Source organism: Phyllobates terribilis, unplaced genomic scaffold (assembly GCF_046119375.1).
Source record: "Phyllobates terribilis strain yellow unplaced genomic scaffold, ASM4611937v1 Scaffold_1__5_contigs__length_1240528914, whole genome shotgun sequence".
NCBI classification, from domain to species: domain Eukaryota; kingdom Metazoa; phylum Chordata; class Amphibia; order Anura; family Dendrobatidae; genus Phyllobates; species Phyllobates terribilis.
The window spans coordinates 1,220,810,510-1,220,828,231 of record NW_027362761.1 but is presented as its reverse complement, the minus strand read 5'-3'; the positions used below and the strand labels follow the sequence as shown (position 1 = coordinate 1,220,828,231).

General features: G+C 44.0%; 1 protein-coding gene across 1 annotated transcript in view; it reads left to right on the top strand.

Annotated features, from left to right (window-relative positions):
• The first annotated feature begins 12,250 nt into the window (after window positions 1-12,250).
• LOC141229717 (vomeronasal type-2 receptor 26-like) overlaps window positions 12,251-17,722 on the top strand; it is a 133,789-nt gene continuing 128,317 nt past the window's right edge. Inside the window, exon 1 of the mRNA XM_073667511.1 lies at window positions 12,251-12,397. Coding sequence (XP_073523612.1) covers window positions 12,251-12,397 — 147 coding nt within the window. The remainder of the gene's footprint in view (window positions 12,398-17,722) is intronic.

Sequence of the window (17,722 nt, the reverse complement as noted above, 5' to 3'; positions counted from 1 at the left end):
TGGAAAAAGAATTAAACACAACTGGTTTGAGGAGAGTTATGTGGAAGGAGTTGGGAATCCGCAAGGTGGCCGGGAGTTTTAACTTGTAGGCCACTAGGTTGATTTGTTTGAGGACTTCAAATGGACCAATGAACCGAGGACCCACCTTGTAGGAGGGTATTTTGAGCCGAACATATTTGGAGGAGAGCCAAACTTTGTCTCCCGGACGAAATTGTGGCGGATCCAGATGTCTCTTGTCAGCATATCTCTTCATCCGCTCGGAGGACTGAAGAAGTGAGGACCTAGTATTCTCCCAAATGGTGGAAAATTATCTGACCAGAGACTCCGCGGCAAGGTTGTCCACAGAAGCGGAGATGGGAAACGGAATCTGGGGATGTTGACCATAGACTACAAAGAACGGGGACTACGAAGTCATTTTCCTCTCATGGTTGTTGTAGGAGAATTTGGCCCATGGTAGGAGGTCCACCCAATCGGCATGGTGAGCATTAACAAAGTGCCTAAGGTAGCTGGTAAGGATTTGGTTGATATGCTCCACTTGGCCATTGTACTGTGGATGGTAAGCAGAGGAGAAATCCAGGGTGACATCCAACAGTTTACACATAGCTCTCCAGAAGCGTGAGGTGAATTGAACCCCTCGCTCCGACACAATGTGGAGGGGTAGGCCATGGAGAAGGAAGATGTGAAGGAAGAAGTCCTTAGCCAGCTCTGATGCAGATGGGAGATGAGGCAGAGGGATGAAGTGGGCCATTTTAGAAAAGTGGTCGGTGACCACCCAAATTACTGTACAGCTGGCAGAAACAGGGAGATCAGTAATAAAGTCCATAGCAATGTGTTGCCAGGGGGCAGCAGGTATGGGAAGAGGCAGAAGGTGCCCAGCTGGAAGATGTCTGGGAACTGTGTTGCGGGCACAAGACGAACAGGCCGAGACGAAGTCTACCACTTCCTTGCGCAGGGTGGGCCACCAGTAATGCCGGGTAATGAGCAGAAAATCTGGAACTGCTACAAACGTCTTACCGGGTGGGAGACGAGTAAGATCCAAGGGGGCCACATTCATCACTTTCGAGGGGTCGATGATGCGCATAGGCTCCTCCTCTAGATCGGAGGACTGGAAGGATTGGGACAAGGCATCAGCTTTAACATTCTTGTCCGCCAAGTGGAAATGAAGAATAAAGTCAAAGTGAGCGAAAAACAAAGACCACCGGGCCTGATGCGGATTGAGTCTTTGGGCATTCTGGAGATATGCAAGGTTTTTGTCATCAGTATAGATGATCACTGGGTATAGAGCCCCTTCAAGAAGGTAACGCCACTCCTCCAGTGCCAATTTGATGGCTAGCACTTCTCGGTCTCCTATGGAGTAGTTGCGCTCAGACGAGGAGAAGAGTTTGGAGAAGACGCCACAGGTTACCATTCTCCCGGATGAAGATTTTTGGGTGAGCACCACTCCGGCTCCAGAGGAGGAAGCATCAACCTTCAGGAAGAACTTTTTATTGCAGTCTGGACAGTGCAGCACAGGGGCAGAGGAGAAGGCTTGCTTAAGGAAAGGAAGGCTTCTTTCTCTTCGGGCAGCCATACCTTGGGATTTGCTCACTTACGGGTGAGCACAGAGATGGGAGCAGTCCGGGAAGAGAAGTGCAAGATGAAGAGACGGTAGTAGTTGGCGAAGCCCAGGAATCTCTGAATCGCCTTCAACCCCTCCGGACGGGGCCACTTTAAGATGGCAGAGAGCTTCTCAGGGTCCATTCATAGACCTGTCTGGGAGATAATATAGCCCAGGAAAGGAAGGGAGGTCTGCTCGAATTGGCACTTCTCAAATTTAGCATAGAGGTGATTCTGCCTGAGCCTAAGCAGGACCTGACGAACATCATTCCGGTGTGTGGGAAGGTCCGGAGAGAAGACCAAGATGTCGTCCAGGTAAACCACCACGCAGGAATATAGAAGGTCACGGAAGATGTCATTGACTAATTCTTGGAAGACGGTGGGAGCATTGCAGAGACCAAAGGGCATCATACGGTATTCATAGTGACCCTCCGGGTATTGAATGCCGTCTTCCACTCGTCTCCTTAACGAATTTGGACCAAGCTATACGCCCCACGAAGATCAAACTTGGAAAAGATCCTGGCACCCTTAAGGCGGTCAAACTACTCAGAGATGAGTGGCAGGGGGTATTTGTTTTTGACAGTGATTTGATTAAGTTCTCTATAGTCAATACAGAGGCGTAGCGAGCCATCCTTCTTCTTGACGAAGAAGAATCCGGCTCCAGCCAGGGAGGTAGATTTCCGGATGAATCCCCTAGCAAGATTCTCCTGAATGTACTCTGACATGGCCCGAGTTTCGGCCGACGACAATGGGTAAATACTCCCACGGGGTGGAGTGGCTCCGGGTACCAGGTTGATCGGGCAATCATATGGCCTATGGGGTGGCAGTGTCTCTGCTTCCTTTTTGTCGAAGACATCAGCATAGGACCAGTAAGGTGTCTGTAAACCGGGTAGATTATCCGGGGAGGGTGGAAGACAAACCGGGCGGACCGGGACCAGACAGGTCTTATGGCAATCCTGCCCCCAACAGAGAACTTCATCAGATTGCCAATTCAGCACAGGTTCATGTTTCTGAAGCCAGAGTAGACCTAGCAACAGGGGGTGAGAGTCCAGAAAGCACATGGAAGGAGATCCTCACAGAGTGCAGCATTCCTACCTGCAGGGTTGCAGGCTCTGTGATGAGCAAGATGGTCACCAGAAGGAGTCTTCCATCCATGGAAGCGACTGCTAAAGGTTCGGCCAGAGTTTTGGTAGGAATCTGATACTTCTCTACAAGGGACTGGGATATGAGATTCCCAGCCGCTCCGGAATCCAGATGTGTGGTTTCAAAGAAGCAGTTCTCTCCACAGAAAACAGACAGATAACGTCAAGGATGGAGAGGGTTTACTTTTGCCTAAGATGACCTCTCTGAGCGGTCCTAGACACTGGAATTTCCCGGCTTCACCGGGCAGGAACGAACCCGGTGCTCCTTACTACCACAGTAGAAACAGTTCCCCTCGGCTCAGCGTGTCTCTTGGCGAGATTTGACCACCTTGGTCTGGTCGATCTGCATAGGTTCGGTCGAGCGTGCCCGGGAAGTTTCTCATTGGGATGCCGGTCTCTGGAAAACAGGAGCAAGACGAGGAAAGCTTCTCTCCCGGGTAGTCTCCTTAGCACGTTCTAGGAAACGAATGTCAATCCAGGTTGCTAGTGACACCAGGTCATCAAGGGTGGTAGGAATGTCCCGGCCGGCTAATTCATCCTTAATCCGACCAGAAAGGCCCTCCCGGAAGATGGACACCAGGGCCTCATTGTCCCAGGCAAGTTCAGAAGCGAGGGTACAGAACAGTATGGCATATTGACAGGGACTTACCAATATAGCAGATGGGAACAGCAGGCAGGCTGACGAGTGATCCGAGTAGATGGACTGGCAGACACTGCAGGCAACAGGCGAGCCTCCAGGTAGGCACGGCACGTAATGGCAGGAGCCTCTAGGTAGGCTGTCAGGTGGTCACGGCAAGTGACGGCAGGAGCCTCTAGGTAGGCTGTCAGGTGGTCACGGCAAGTGATGGCAGGAGCCTCTAGGTAGGCTGCCAGGTGGTCACGTCAAGTGACGGCAGGAGCCTCTAGGTAGGTTGTCAGGTGGTCATGGCAAGTGAAAGCAGGAGCCTCTAGGTAGGCTGTCAGGTGGTCACGGCAAGTGACGGCAGGAGCCACTAGGTAGGCACTGCAGGGAACAAGTAGGTGCTCCCAGGTAAGCAGGCGGGCAGGGCCCATAGACAGACTGGCGGACTGAGGGGAAGACAGACTGTTGGGCTAGAGAGAAGTCAGGCTGGCGGACTGAACTGGAAGTCAGGGTGGGTGGCAGGACTAGTAGTCAGGCTAGCAGCGGGACTTGAGGGCTGAAGCAGAGGTGAGTACACAAAGCTACAACTATTGCTGGGGCACCTCCATTTTGGAGGATGTGCCTTATATATGGGAGGACCTCCAGAAATTGGCCGGGGACTCCTTAAGGCGGAGCACGCTGCCCCTTTAAGAGGGGGGGAGCGCATGCACTAAGTACAGTGCGCAGGAAGCTGCACGCGCCGACAGCAGCAGGAAGAGGAACGCCAGAGGACGTTGGGCGGGTAGCGCGGCAGTTAGAGGGACGGCGTCTCTGCCTGGCAGAGGGCAGAGACACCGATGCTACACTCATCTTGGCACTCTCAACTCCCCTGATGGAAAAGCCAAGGCCCACCGGAGGAGTCTGGTTCTCTGGTGGGCTTGTCCAATGCTGCCCTAAAGCAGGCCAGGCAAAGAAAAGTGTGGGGGAAGTTTCAAGGAGAAATAGGGGTGGCTGGGGACCATTTATGGACACCCGGCCACCCCCAGGCAGCTGGGGACCATGTGTGGACACCCGGCCACGGGGCTACTGGGGACCGAGTATGGACACCCGACTGCCCCCTGGTGGCTAGGGACCAAGCATGGACACCCTCTCGCCGGGCGGCTGGGGAATGAGTATGGATACCTCACTGCCGAACAGCCATGAGGTAGTGCCCAGCTTCGGCCTCCTGCAAACAAAAAGGTCCCATTTCAAGTGAAAGCTAGCAGTATGGTATTGCAGCCTGGGGGTGGGTGGGTGGCAGGTTGCACAATTACGCTTGCATTCCAAGAAAACAAAGCAGATGCTAACTTCTATCATCATCATCATGCTTCTCACCTTGACACTCTCAACTCCCATGATGGAGAAGCCAGGGCCCACCGGATGAGTCCGGTTCTCTGGTGGGCTCGTCCAATGCTGCCCTAAAGCAGGCCGGGCTAAGAAAAGTGTTGGGGAATTTTCAAGGAGAAATATGGGCGGCTGGGGAACGTTTATGGACACCCGGCTGCCCCCAGGCGGCTGGGGACCATGTGTGGAAACCCGGCCGCGGGGTGGCTGGGGACTGAGTATGGACACCCAGCCACCCCCTGGCGGCTGGGTACAGAATGTGGACACCCAGCCGCCGGGCGGCTGGGGACTGAGTATGGATACGTGGCTGCCAAAAGAGCCATGAGGTTGTGGCCAGCTTCGGCCTCCTCCAAAATAAAAGGCCCCATTTCAAGTGCAAGCAAGCAGTATGGTATTGCAGCCTGGGGGTGGGTGGGTGGCAGGCTGCATATTTGCGCTTGCATTGCAAGGAATGGGGGAGGTAAAATTGAACACTGCCCTGGAACAAGGACATGCATGGGGATAGTTGCAAGTCTGCATCTTCTGATGCGGAAAGGATCATTTCTGATGGGAAAACTTTTAGGCAGTGACCTGCATGTCAGATATGTTTCCAGGGGTCTTCTCCATGCTGTCCCCATGCCTTTTCAGCACTGTATGCATGTATCACACAGCATATGGCCAGATAAGATTGTAAAATGTTAAAATGACATTTCCCGGTGAAGGAATTTGTCACGGTTAAAAGTAATACAAAAGTGCAAAAACACATAAAAAATGCTACTTGTGAACATAGTACCAAGGTGTGGAGGAGTATTTTTGCTTATGGTTATTTATTTTACCTTACACAAGTCTTTACCCTGGAAAGGAAGTTCCTTAACATATTTCACAGGAAAACTGTTTCAGTTTCGTTTTTGAATGTTTTATTGTGAGCCATTTAAAGTGGCTTAATACCTCTGACCACGTTGTTGACAGCAGTGACCTGGGGGTCTGAAATGCTTCCTGGGGCGAAACCCATGCTGTCCCCATGTCTTTTGAACACTGTCACTTTCGTTTGGGCACTTTCTAGACTTACTACAGACTGCCGGGGGTGCAGCCGCAAAAATGCTTGGGTCTCCATAGACTAACATTGGGCTCGTTGCTCGGGTCGAGCACCCGAGTATCACGGTGAGCTCGGCCCGAGCTTCGAGCATCTGAACATTTTAGTGCTTGCTCAACACTAGTACTCGAACATTTTAGTGCTCGCTCATCACTACAAGTCTGTTAACTCTACTGAGCTGTAACATTCATCAAGTCTAATCCAGATTCTTTTGAGACCGATATCTGGACAATTTACACTAATATCCCTGATTCTCTTTGAATTCTTGGCAGACTCACTTCTTAGCCATTTTACCATGAGATCCATATCTTCACTATTTGATAGACCAATGTCTCTGATGGCATTTGGAAGGAGTCTCACCACACTCTGTAGTTTTCAGTGCGATCACTGAACCTTACAATTCCCTTAGTGACCAACTCACGTCGAGCAAGGAACTTGGCAAAGTATATTGTAGATTTATTGATGCTGATGGTGTGCTATCAGAGTACATGTGTGGTGTGCGATTATACCTGTTAGATGTCTCTGGTTTAATCCAACTGGTGTAGTACCTTTCTGAAACTAAGGAAGTCTCTCTAAATCGGAGCCGATTCTGGATCCTCTCTTCTGGAGAAAGATTATTTTAGTCAGTCTTAACCCAATGTGTACTCTCTTGTTGACGGCAGGGCAACTGATAGCTGGCTTTCTGGCAGTATGAATCATCTGGGTGGCTTGACTTGTTGACAAAATGTTCTCTCTCTGGCTGTAGGTCTGGGTAGTCATCTGATTTGGAATGTTGATGGACGTACTCTGAAGAGCACTGCAGTGAATCGTGAGGAGCTTTCTATAGGCCTAGTATAGTGCTGCGTCCACTGTGTTCGCTGTCAGAAGATATGTCAACCTTTAAGGCTTTGGCTTTCGCTACTGCTGCCGCGGTTTCTTTATTGATAGCAAGCTTCTGTAATGTCACTTCTAAGCGTGCCTTTTCTACATCCAGGGATGCCTTTTCTGCCTCAAGAGAAGCTTTTTGACGTGCCTTTTCTGCCACAAGAGATGCATGCTGTAGTTTTAGTTGGATCTCTTCCTCAGCATAGGCGGCTCGTGCTTTCACTTCTTCTGCTTTTGCACGGTCTATGGTGGTGGCATTGCTGATGGAAGATGCCTTGGAGGAACGAACTCATGATCTTATCTTTATAGAGGATGCTCGTGCTTCTGACATGATGCGACCGTTAGGAGACCACTACAATTTCTGTATGTGGGCTCTGAGTGGATAATGGCGTGCTCTGTATGGTACGACAATTCAATGCGACCGTTAGGAGGCAGCTGCGATATCCATTGCGAGTCCACGTGGATAATATTGGGTTTCTTCTTGTAAATTGACAGGAAAGGGTGAAACTATAGGATGCAATAACAGGGTATTTCAGAACATTTATCTGTACAATATATAGATACAGATAATCTGCAATACAGTATAACATGAGGTAATATACAAGGTGGTGATTACCTATCTAATACCTCAAATTTGCAGCAACATTTCTTTAAACACATATGCAATAACTTACCAACTAGGCTTAGAACAAGCTATTTTGTAAGAAACAAGATAGAGCAACGAGTGAAGTGGTTTCTCTTCAGTACAGTGTCCATTTTAGGACATGATCAGATATCAAAATCAAACATCAGAATGATGTCAGTTAGAGGCTAACTGGATAGCTTATTGGTAAGGCATCAGCCTATGAAACTACAATGGCTAGGTTCAAATCCCAATAGGGACATTATTTTTTTTTTGTAATTCTGCCTATTTAGCACACAAATTACAGGGTTGATTTACTTTTAATATCTTACATTCTGATTGTCATCTTGATGTGTTAAGAGTTTCAGACACGCTGTCTATTTGCATGGTAAATTACATAGCCAAAGTAAATTGGGAGGCACTAATTTACTACAGATCTATTCCCAGGTGACTGTACATTTGCATAATTTCTTAAAGGGGTCTAATGATAAAATTTCTTTGTTGTAAATTTTTCTTTCCTTCCACCCAAGAACTGTCTTCAAACTCCCAATTTACTTTGGCTATGTAATTTACCCTGCAAATAGACAGCGTGTCTGAAACTCTTAACATGTCAGGATGACAATCAGAATGTTAGATATAGATATTAAAAATATAACACCCCTGTAGTTTGTGGGCTAAATTACAGAAAAATATATTTCATTCCAAATGGGATTCAAACTCTGACATTGTAGTTTCAGAGGCTGATACCTTATCATAGAGCTATCCAGTCAAGTGATACAGACTTATGGCTTTTCTTGTCTTATGATATCAACCATGAAAATACTCAGGATGACTAAATGTCATTGTGATTCTGATTCTGTTGTTTGAAGAAAGTAACACATCAGACTCACACATCACAATCAAACATCATTTGAATTTTTGTTTGGGGGAGGTATTTCTGAAAGTCCCAATCAGTTTTAGACACGGTTTGCACTGAAAATCATATAACGAAATAGAACGCTTAACTTTCCTCAACTGAGTTTATAGCTCAGTGGTTAGTGCAATGGCTTCTAGATGTAGAGTTTTGGGATCAAGTCCCATCAGCGAACAGTGAATAATTTTTTATTACAGTTATAAAAGTCACTTGTCAGGATCACTTGTCAGACAGGGGATTTAGCCTCAAACTGACATCATTCTGATGTTTGATTTTGATATCTGTTCATGTCCTAAAATGGACACTGTACTTCAGAAGAATGCAAGAAATGGCTGCTGGTTCTTCCTCAGTGTAATAATAAGACTAGAATGCAACAGGAGAATCTCAGAATGCCTTATGAACCTCCCACAATACATTGCAAATTGAAACTAAAATGTATACATTAAATTGCCAGCAGATGGTGCTGTTAACAAACAATACAAAAAAATTCAACACATAAGAATTTGTAATGAATATAAAATATGACTTTCAGATAGCCAATTCACTGTCAGAACAGGACAGCAGCCCTGTATTTTACTATTCTTCACAGCGACCTCATGTGAATAACTTCACTGACACACTGCTACAAACTCTAAATGGAGGATAATATTTTCCACCTTCCCTACAAATGGCTGGATTTGTACCGCAGTTATCTGTGATACGTTTGACAGACACACTGTTTTTATTAATGGCCCTGTAGTTTACTAGTCTTCACAGCGACCACGTGTGAATAGCTTCACTGACACACTGCTACAAACTCTAAATGGAGGACAATATTTTCCACATTCACTACAAATTTCTGGATTTTTATCGCTGTAATATGGGATCATGTCTGATGATGGAAAATATCTGGCTGTATTCTGCTGTGCTAACAAGCAAATAAAATGGTGTTCTCTGTATTGCTTTTTAAGAAAATATTCAGGATTAAGATAAAAAAAAAAATCACCCTGGCCCCTGATATCTGGGGCTATGTATACGGATATCTGTAACAGCAGGATTAGACAGAACGTGCAATGGACCATCTTGTGCTGTATACACTGCCACAAACTCTGCCTACCTGCCTAACTCCTGCTATCACCACTGAACATATGCAGGTGGATTAATCCTCAGAAGGACTGTTAGTTCAGATGGATATATACATATGTTGTGGAATACCTATACTAGCTAACAAACAAGCAAATCTCTCCCTCACTATTCAGCTGCAGCTCTCCCTACTAGAGATGCAATATTCACCGATTTATTTGTAGAATGTTCATCAAACGTTACCGAAAGGCTTAGGATTCAATGCGTGGCAGGCAATCACTGCATGTTCATTAGCTCTCTAAAGAGCACCAAGCATGCAGGGCGGGAACCCGAGCTCCCGTCCGAGCAACCCAGAAAAAGGGGATCATCCATACACACTTGAATGCACCAACTGTAGTGCCTGATTCAAATAATACAAAAGTGTAGTTGTGGTACTCCTACACTCATAAAGGCTCTTTACACAGTGCAAAGCCAAAAAACAATCATATGGAAGGTCATCCATACACTCTTGAAGGCACCAAGTTAAGTGACTCATAAAAAAATTAACAAAGTGTAGTTGATGTAATCCAACTCTCATAAAAGCTTTGCACAATGTACAAAGCCAGGAAAATATTATAAGAAGGGTCATTCATTCACCCTTGAAGTCACCAAGTGAAGTGCCTCATAAAAAAATAAACAAAGTGTAATTTATGTACTCCTACACTTATAAATAGAGATGGGTGAACCCGAACAGTAAAGTTTGGGGTCCGTACCAAACGCCTATTGTTCGGGATCTTGCCTATAGCACCAGGATAACAGCCTGCCTACAGTCCCGCAACAAATCACGGGCCTATCATTAACTCAAAACTGCAAACATTGATTACACAAGAACCACAAGATGGATTTCTTCACCTCAGGTATCATATTAATCAGTGCAGCAGCCCAAACAAGACAATCCATGTGGTTTACTTAGCAAATTCCTGCTGACAAGTTCACTTTAATGCCTAATTCCCATTGTCCTTGTCCCCAGTAAAAGCGAAAAAATATAAAAATCATAATATTTACCTTAACGCCTTATCACTGATGTACTTGTCATCTGTAGAAGAGAAAAAATAATAAATCACCATAATACTCACCTGTCCTCCAAGAAGATAATCCATGTGACTGCTCTCCCTGGAGATGAGCAAACCTTTCAAGATTCGGTTCGGTTATGATTGGTGAAATTCCTGACATTCGCCAAACAGTTCATCGAACATATCCAAACCGCATTGAATTCAATGGGAGGCAAAACCAAACACATAGACAATATCTTCAGGTGGTCCCAAAAGCTGTCAAAACAGCTCAAATTGGGGCAGACACCAGGAAAAGTGGAATAAATTGAGCCACAGTACACATTTCATACCAGTCCAGCAGCAGTCAGGCATGGGCCATGCAGGAGATATCAGGATCTGGGCCAGCATTTACAGCTTTAATTTTAACTTCAAATTAAGATGAGGTGGGTGAGGAAACGATGTAGGCCTGCGGTGCTGGGAGCCCTGATACTTCATGCTAACGTTCAAACTGCTTTTCTACTCAGCCACGCTCAGGTGGAACAAACATCAGTTTCTAAGAGCACTATTGGTAGAAAAATAAAGGATAGTAACACAGGTAGTTGACTGAAACAAAATGCAGGCCTGGCGGTCTGGGAGCCCTACTGTTACATGCAACACACATGAAGGAGACCCAATTACAAGTCTCCACATTTCAAAAATTATTGCCACATACCCCTAAAACGGCATAAATTTCCCCAGAGTAGAAATAGTATAATGGAGCTCTGACGACCTTTCCACAACAGGGAACCCATCAGATAGAGACCTAACTTAGAGTTTCCACATCTCCAAAAATTGCTAGTAACATCAGCAGCAGAAGCAAGAGCAGGCACAGAGTCCATGACAAAGGTGTCACAGACTGCAATAACGCGAGATCAATGCAGCACACTAAAAACTACAACATCGCCTAGTCTGCCCAGTCTTTGATTGGGTAGCAAAAGTCCTTGGAGATCCATGACTTGTTCATATTTATAAAAGTTAGGCGGTCTACACTTTCAGGGGACAGCCTGCTTCTCTTATCCATAAGGACAACCACCAGCAGCACTGAAGACACATTCTGAGAGAACACTGGCTGCTGGGCATGACAAAACCTCCAAGCCGTGACAGGCGAGCTCAAGCTACTCTTCCATTTTTGAAGACAAAAATTTTAAATTGTCCAAACCTTCCCTGATGGTATTGATATTGAGGAGCTCGAGATACTCCTGCACCATCCTCGCTAGTCATTCACAACATGTCAGACTTGTACTCAGTTGTGCTGGTCCACGGGCTGGTCTAAAAAATGTGTGAAACGACGCACAGAAATTCTTTATTCAGGGTTAGTTGCTTGTGAATGTGGAGAGTTACAACCGGAATAGCCAGGTTCAGGTTATTCTACTATTTCTGAAATCTTTTACTAATTTGTCCTTGAAGGGAACCTGTCAGCAGGTTTACTGGATGTAAACTACAAAGGCAGGAGGATAAGATTGCTGAGAGAGAGGAGGCACTGAGCAAACAGCAGCCAAAAAGCATACAGGATAGGAGAATTATAAAATACTTTTTTTGATATGTAGGGGGAGTTGGGTCTTGCAGTTTATACATTTTGCTGGAATCCGGTACAAGAGGAGTTAAAGGTGGTGGCTTTAGTTTATATCGTGAAAACTTGCTGACAGGCCCCCATTACATGGCTTTATATCCCCTTTATTTTATGGCCTCTGATGAGTATTCCATTAAAGACTTCTTGTGGCCGGAGATCTTTATCACCAATGCTTAGGATAGATCACCTGCATTAGATTGTTTGGTATTCTGACCCCGGACCCCCTCACTGCTCCCCTCAGTTTTATGACATTTTCTACTTTTCTCAGTTACAGAGATACATAAGAAGATTACATTTTAGAGGTTACACTAAACATGACGTCACATTCAATAAGGATAGAGAATTGTCCCTTCCGATGTCTTTGTATAACTGGATATTTTACATTGAAGATTTTGGGAATTCTCTCATATCAAATCTCATTGGAAACATTGAATACGATTACACCATTAAATCATATTACACAGAAATATATCCCAAATCAATGAGCTGGAAAACAAGTAATGTGAGTTTTATATATGACTATTATTATATGTGATGAATGTGCAGAGATCGGGGGGCTGCTCGTCACTGCTTATCCCCTCATCTGTCACTAATTAGTTCTGGAAGAATTTCTCTTATGCCATCTGTCGATTAACCCCTTCTACCCAAGTAACTTATTATTATTTCATTTTGATTCATCCTCGCCTTATAAGAGCCATATCTTTTTATTTTTTGTCAATCAAGTTGTATTTTCAGAATAATATTCATTTACCAAAGAATTAATTAAAATATGGAAAATAGTAAAGATATAAAAATGAACGTTTATTTCAGGAATTTATTTACTGTGAAGTACAAATGTCATTGTGTGGTTCACTACAGTTACAACTAACAAATCGTGAGGTTTTCTAAAGTTTTTCTTGGAAAATACATTTGATAGAGTTCTTATATACTAAAATCCATTACTTGTATTTTCATCAGATGGAGCTATAAGGGATTGTTATCTGTGTGTTGCAGTTCTCTGCTAATTCAAAACATTTTTAATCTCCTCCTTTATTCTTGTCATTTTCCTCCTTCTCTTATTCGGCCACGGCTCCACTATCAGTATAAGGCCCCTCTATCTGTATTCGGTCGATATTTTTTCTCAGGAGCCAAAACCAGGTGAGGAACAATCAGAGAAAAGGCATAAAAGAAACAAGTCACCAATTCTGCATTTATCACCCACTCCTGAGAAAAAATACCGAATACTGACCAAATACTGATAGTGGGGCCGTGGCCTTGAGCACCCGTACCTTCCTCCTGGTGTTACTTCTGTGTAAATCTCTTACATATGAAGACTCCATGTTGCTATTCTAGGCATTTTTAATGTTGCCATTCTTCTTTTTCTAATATTTAAATTGCAGTTTTCTTTTCTTTTCCATAAATAAAAATGTTACCATGTAATAATACCACTCATCTGACATGTTTCATAATTAACATGTTTGTCTGGCACAAGAAGAAGTGATCTGGTTTTGCGGCAGCTTCTTATTTATGTGCAGGAATAGGGAAGGGTCATAGTTGCTGTAGAGGATGAGGCATCAGGTCTTTGTATTTAAGTAGAATGGGGCAGGTCTTTGTCTCACTTTAGGTAGTGGGGTAGGTCTTTGTATCTTTACCAGAAATAGGCGACGCGAGTGTCTACAGAGAGTGGAAATGAGTCTTTGTCCTTATTAGTGTTGAGCCACCCCCGTAGTGTTCGGGTTCGGTTCGGTTCGTCGAACATCGGGATGTTCGAGGAACTGTTCGTCGAACTGTTCGTCAAATAACTTAGAAAACCGTCAAACACCATTAAAACCAATGGCAGGCAAACAAAAACACATAGAAACACATAGAAAACACCTTCAAAGGGGTCCAAAAGCTGACAAACTGCTCAGAAGACACTCTCTTTAAAAAAGCCGGCAGGCAATTCAGCAGCGGCATACACCGGTACCCGACAATTTAGACAAGAAGGAATAGAGCATCACACATAGATTAGATAGATAGAAACATGTCAGTCACATATATAATAAGTACAGTGACAGTGTTGGTTACTGTGCTTGTAATTTAGTGAAAAGCATTTATTAAAAAAAATATTAGTGTTTTCGTACACCGTCTCTTTAAAAAAGCCGGCCGGCAATTCAGCAGCGGTACCTGACAATTTATAACAGAAAGAATAGAGCTTCACACAGATTAGATAGATAGAAACATGTCAGTCACATATATAATAAGTACAGTGACAGTGTTGGTTACTGTACTTGTCATTTAGTGTTAAAATAAAGGATTTATTAAAAAAAATTGCCGTCAGGTTCCCCATAATTTTAGTTTCTAGCGGAGGTTAAGCAGACAGCTGGGGCAGATGTTTGAAGCTTGGAAAGGGGGTAATACCCAAGGAGCTTCCCAGGCTACTAATATCAGCCCCCAGCTGAATAGCTAGCCTTTACTAGCTATTAAAATGGGGGACCCCCCAAAAAAATGACGTGGGGTCCCCCCTATTTTAATAACTAGCAAAGGCTAGGCAGACAGCTGGGGGCTGATATTAATATCCCAGGAAGGGTGCCATGAAAATTGGCCCCCTCCCAGGCTAGAAACACCAGCCGTCCCAGAAATGGCGCATCCATAGGATGCGCCAATTCTGGCACTTAGCCTCGCTCTTCCCTCTGCCCTGTTGCAGTGGCAGTGGGGTAATAGGTTGGGGTTGATGTCAGCTTATAATTAGAGATGAGCGTTGTTCGACTCGAACTGTTCGCCAATCTCAAATTCAAGCTGTTTTGGGCGGTGTTCGAGCCGTTCGGCGAACACGAACGATTCGAGAAAAATTCGGCTGTTCGAGGTTATGTTCGATAACTGTTCGTGTACCAAAATCATAACTGGATTTTTTCTCAGTAATGATGAAAATTAATGTTAATACGCAGTTTGAGTGTACAGCGGGGTGGGGGGAGGGGCAGGGGATGGATCTCTGCAGGAATAATGAAGATCTCCATTTTTTTTTCTCTTTCCCGCATTTACAGTGGGGAGGTGCAATCTGTCAGCCTATCAGCAGCGCACACACGGAGCGAAGTGCTTTTTTTCACACAAGCAAGGGCATGTGTCATTGGCAGTGTATGTCACATGTCCTTGCCCTATAAGACCCAGCCATTTTCCCCGTCGCCACCATTTTCTCACTGCTGCAGCAGCGTGTTAGACGGCACCGCTGTTCCTGTGTGCGCTATACCTTGTTAATTTCAAGCCAATTTTTGCACAAATCTACAGATAGCTTGGGAGTAGGGAATAGTAGTGATTGCAGTCCTTTTAAGGACTAGGTTACAGCATTTCCTATCAGTTTTTGCCAGGCAGGTCTGTGCCAGTGCTGTGCAAGTTTTCTACACAGCATTTGGCTGAATCTAGCAAAGCTAATCCTTTTTGGCCTACTGCAGAGTGTGTTATTCAGTGGAGTAGCCTATTTGTGTTGCAAGATATACCACCTGTGTATAGAATACCAATTTTTTTACTGCACCTAGTGAAGTAAAATCTTTTGGGCATAACATCATTCTATTAGTCCATCTATACTGACCTCCATCAGGTTGCAAATTGAATATAATTATTTTCTGCATCTAGCTCTGAAAAAATATTTGGGCTTCTAGCAGTGTGTGTTGGACTTGTTCTATTAGTCCATCTATACTGACCTCCATCAGGTTGCAAACTGAAAATAATTTTTTTCTGCATCTAGCTCTGAAAAAATATTTGGCCTTCTAGCAGTGTGTGGGACTTTCTCTATTAGTCCATCTATACTGACCTCCATCAGGTTGCAAATTAAAAATAATTTTTATCTGCATCTAGCTCTGAAAAAATATTTGGCCTTCTAGCAATGTGTGGGACTTGTTCTATTAGTCCATCTATACTGACCTCCATCAGGTTGCAAATTAAAAATAATTTTTTGTCTGCATCTAGCTCTGAAAAAATATTTGGCCTTCTAGCAGTGTGTGGGACTTTCTCTATTAGTCCATCTATACTGACCTCCATCAGGTTGCAAATTAAAAATAATTTTTTGTCTGCATCTAGCTCTGAAAAAATATTTGGCCTTCTAGCAATGTGTGGGACTTGTTCTATTAGTCCATCTATACTGACCTCCATCAGGTTGCAAATTAAAAATAATTTTTTGTCTGCATCTAGCTCTGAAAAAATATTTGGCCTTCTAGCAATGTGTGGGACTTTCTCTATTAGTCAATCTATACTGACCTCCATCAGGTTGCAAATTAAAAAAAATTTTTTGTCTGCATCTAGCTCTGAAAAAATATTTGGCCTTCTAGCAGTGTGTGGGACTTGATCTCTTAGTCCATCTATACTGACCTCCATCAGGTTGCAAATTGAATATATTTTTTTTTCTGCATCTAGCTCTGAAAAAATATTTGGGCTTCTAGCAGTGTGTGGGACTTTCTCTTTTAGTCAATCTATACTGACCTCCATCAGGTTGTAAATTAAAAATAATTTTTATCTGCATCTAGCTCTGAAAAAATATTTGGCATTCTAGCAATGTGTGGGACTTGTTCTATTAGTCCATCTATACTGACCTCCATCAGGTTGCAAATTAAAAATATGTTTTTGTCTGCATCTAGCTCTGAAAAAATATTTGGCCTTCTAGCAATGTGTGGGACTTTCTCTATTAGTCAATCTATACTGACCTCCATCAGGTTGCAAATTAAAAATAATTTTTTGTCTGCATCTAGCTCTGAAAAAATATTTGGCCTTCTAGCAGTGTGTGGGACTTGATCTATTAGTCCATCTATACTGACCTCCATCAGGTTGCAAATTGAATATATTTTTTTTTCTGCATCTAGCTCTGAAAAAATATTTGGGCTTCTAGCTGTGTGTGGGACTTTCTCTATTAGTCCATCTATACTGATCTCCATCAGGTTGCAAATTAAAAATAATTTTTTGTCTGCATCTAGCTCTGAAAAAATATTTGGCCTTCTAGCTGTGTGTGGGACTTGTTCTATTGGTCCATCTATACTGACCTCCATCAGGTTGCAAACTGAATATATTTTTTTTCTGCATCTAGCTCTGAAAAAATATTTGGCCTCCTAGCAGTGTGTGTGACTTTCTCTATAAGTCCATCTATACTGACCTCCATCAGGTTGCAAACTGAATATATTTTTTTTCTGCATCTACCTCTGAAAAAATATTTGGGCTTCTAGCTGTGTGTGGGACTTTTTCTATTAGTCCATCTATACTGACCTCCATCAGGTTGCAAACTGAAAATAATTTTTTCTGAATCTGCCTCTGAAAAAATATTTGGGCTTCTAGCAGTGTGTGGGACTTGTTCTATTAGTCCATCTATACTGACCTCCATCAGGTTGCAAATTGAATATAATTTTTTTCTGCATCTAACCCAGCCAATAGTTTTGGCCTAATACCACAGTTTGGCCACTCAGCTCTGCTCGGTTCCCATCCATTGTTTTTTTGTGCAAACAACTCCAGAGTTGTGATTTAGTTAACCACCAAAATGAGTGGAAAAAGGCCTGTTGCAGGTGGAAAGGGCAATAGGCGTGTTGGGAAGGGGAAAAAAGGTTGTGTCCGTGGGGAAGGTGTTAGAGCAACAGTAACATCTGCAGAAGAAAGACCATCTTCCAGCCAAACTAAAATGTCTACTTCTTTTAGCGGACAATGTGATAAGATCCGTTTCTTACAGCCACGCCAATCGCTACAAATTCCAGATGAGGCACAAAAACAGTAGGTGCTTCAACGGATATCAAGTGCTCCTTTAAGTGGGCTCTCCTCCACATCAACTTCAACATCACAAATACTCCAGTCCTCAGAGGTGTCACCCCAATCGCACTTGCTTCCTCACAGCTCCCAA